Raw genomic sequence first — 2,351 nt, forward strand, 5'->3', positions numbered from 1 at the left:
TAATACTTTTTACATGTGGAAAGTGTTCTATCATCATGCTCCTCTCCGACGTGATAACTAGCCGTACCACAAGAATCAACAATGAAATCAACTTTTGCCTTCTTTTCCTTTATCAAAGCCAACATGACAATCTCTGCCATTGGTGACCGACAAATATTTCCGAGACAAACAAAACATACAGAACAATTCTTCCCTGATTGAGCTGACATTTTTTATGTATTGTTTTTTCAATTTTCTTTGTTATATACAAAAGCAATTAGATAATATTGAAGGCAAGCCAAGTTTCGTCCTTTGCATTTTGGATTTGTTTTGGAAATAGACATAGTTCGTTCCGTTAGCATTGTTTTTGGCATTGTTTAAAGAAATATAGAATAGTTTCAAAATCAAAATTTCACTCTCATTTATATTATATACAATCTTAGTATCTTTGAGTTTACAATTAATACTCTTAAATTACAATTTCAAAGCTGGATATCAAAATTATTGAATGGAACATTCCTTCTTTTCACCTTCCTGAGGAGCAGTCTCTGATGAGGCTGCAGCAACATCGGATGCACCCTCAAACTCTCCAACTATATACTTTTGCATGTCACTCTTAGCACTACTTCCATGACCAGCATCATTGAAGGCCTTTGTGCCATCTTTACCAGCCCATTCGAGAATGACATCTTCACCACCCGGATGTTCATCCTTATACGTTCCAAAGGCTACAACCTTTCCCGAGATAATAATCCAAGGATCTTGATGATTTGGACCATGTTCTTCAACTTCAGAGAGTGCAATGTTTCTCACCATTTTGTATGTTTCTATATTATTGTTGTTTTGTTTTTTTCAAATTGTTGTTTTACTGTCTTGTATCCAAAGCTGACAAATTTATTCTCCAAATAGATCTAAATGATGAGGAGTATTGGGAGAATGGGGTAATATTGGATTCTGAATATGTACAAATGGGAGTTTTTTACTGGGAATAAGGACGTTAGAGATTCGAATCTATATAATTATGTTGAAAATAATTACTGCTCTGATGGAATGGATAATGCATGTTATGAATTGATTAATAAATAGAAGAAGTTGTAATACAAGTACCAGAACAAACACTTGAATCTAAAGAGGACTCTCAAGTAAAGAAGCAAGGAAGAAAACGAAAGAATATATGAACTAACATTGTAAATAAACAATGAGTTGCTCTTTCGTCCTTTCTTGGAAAGGTTGGTTAAGTATTCAGAGTTCTTTAAAGATCTAAAACAGTCAGTAAAAGATGTTTAAAAATTAATACTTTTATTAATATCGTTCAATGTAGATTTTCAAGTATCTCAAATAAAATCACTAAATTTGATCTGACTGAGAAATGCGGTATGTGGTTGCCAAATTTTTTGTAATAACTTGGCGGATTTTTCATTATCCTTCTTTGGACATAAAATATAGTCTTCATTGAGTTCAAAGTGAGTCTCGTGCTTAACATATGTTCTGCAACTTCATTGATCTTCAACGTCTTGTCTTTCATACTTATAGCTCCGTTCAGAGATTCTCTAATATATTTTGATTCTTTGTTATTATAGTTGTTTTCCAAATGTGCAACAAGGTTTGTTTTAAATATCTCAGAACTATAATGAGTGTAAACAACTAAAATATCTTCTGGTTCAACAACTCCCATAATTAAATATCTAAAAGCTCTAGTTTGGGTATAGAACTCTGACTTAAATTTTGATTTGGCCTTCAGTGCCACACTTCTTTTATGTACAGCTGCAATTTGGACTTTATGGCTATTGTCATATTTAAACTCCCATCTCTTTGATATTTCATCAGTAGTGGTTCCAATGTATCTTAGAACTTCACCACCGAATCTAACAAAAGCACAGTAAATTATGTCATTACTCTTGTGCATATCAATTGCTTTTGCAAGTAAATTGAAATCCTTAATAATATTCTTGGGTTCTCGTTTCTCTTTTAACCAAGAAAACAATGGATTTGTAGTGGTGTTCAATTCACCAAGAGATTTGATGAGGATGTTCAATTCTGGTTTGTTATCTTGACAATCCTTCGTCACTTTGTCAAAAGCAATTACTTTATCAGGATCCACTAATCTTGTAACTGATCGCATGTAGTTCCCTCCTTTAATGGGATTCTTCTTGTAATGAATTGAGATGTTCTTCGTCAGATTTGAGAGTGAACTAGTATTGTTTAGAGAAAAAAAATGTCCCTTCTCCACGCCAAATAGACCAATTGAAGAACACCAACAAAGCAACCGAATATTTGCAAATGGCCAAGGTAAAAACTTTTCTATAGAATTTACATTTAATGATGAATATACCCGCTAAATTATTTTGATGATAATTTTAACAATTTTTTCG

At 32.8% G+C, this 2,351-nt stretch overlaps 2 protein-coding genes across 2 annotated transcripts; both read right to left on the reverse strand.

Moving 5' to 3' along the window:
* Window positions 1-375: 375 nt before the first annotated feature.
* NAEGRDRAFT_60090 (cytochrome b5) lies at window positions 376-817 on the reverse strand. Its single transcript, XM_002668178.1, has one exon. The coding sequence runs from the start codon at window positions 793-795 to the stop codon at window positions 481-483; it is 315 nt and encodes a 104-aa protein (XP_002668224.1). The 5' UTR covers window positions 796-817; the 3' UTR covers window positions 376-480.
* A 474-nt stretch (window positions 818-1,291) lies between these two features.
* On the reverse strand, window positions 1,292-2,101 carry NAEGRDRAFT_54893 (uncharacterized protein; the record flags this gene model as incomplete). Its single annotated transcript, XM_002668179.1, has 1 exon — window positions 1,292-2,101. One exon carries the CDS (start codon window positions 2,099-2,101, stop codon window positions 1,292-1,294), a length of 810 nt encoding a protein of 269 aa, XP_002668225.1.
* Window positions 2,102-2,351: the final 250 nt, after the last annotated feature.

This window comes from Naegleria gruberi (genome assembly GCF_000004985.1).
Source record: "Naegleria gruberi genomic scaffold NAEGRscaffold_526, whole genome shotgun sequence".
NCBI lineage: Eukaryota > Heterolobosea > Eutetramitea > Acrasida > Naegleriidae > Naegleria > Naegleria gruberi.

Excerpts from the sequence above, each read along its gene's own strand:
- NAEGRDRAFT_60090 (XM_002668178.1), bottom strand. The coding sequence starts at position 795 with ATGGTGAGAAACATTGCACTCTCTGAAGTTGAAGAACATGGTCCAAAT.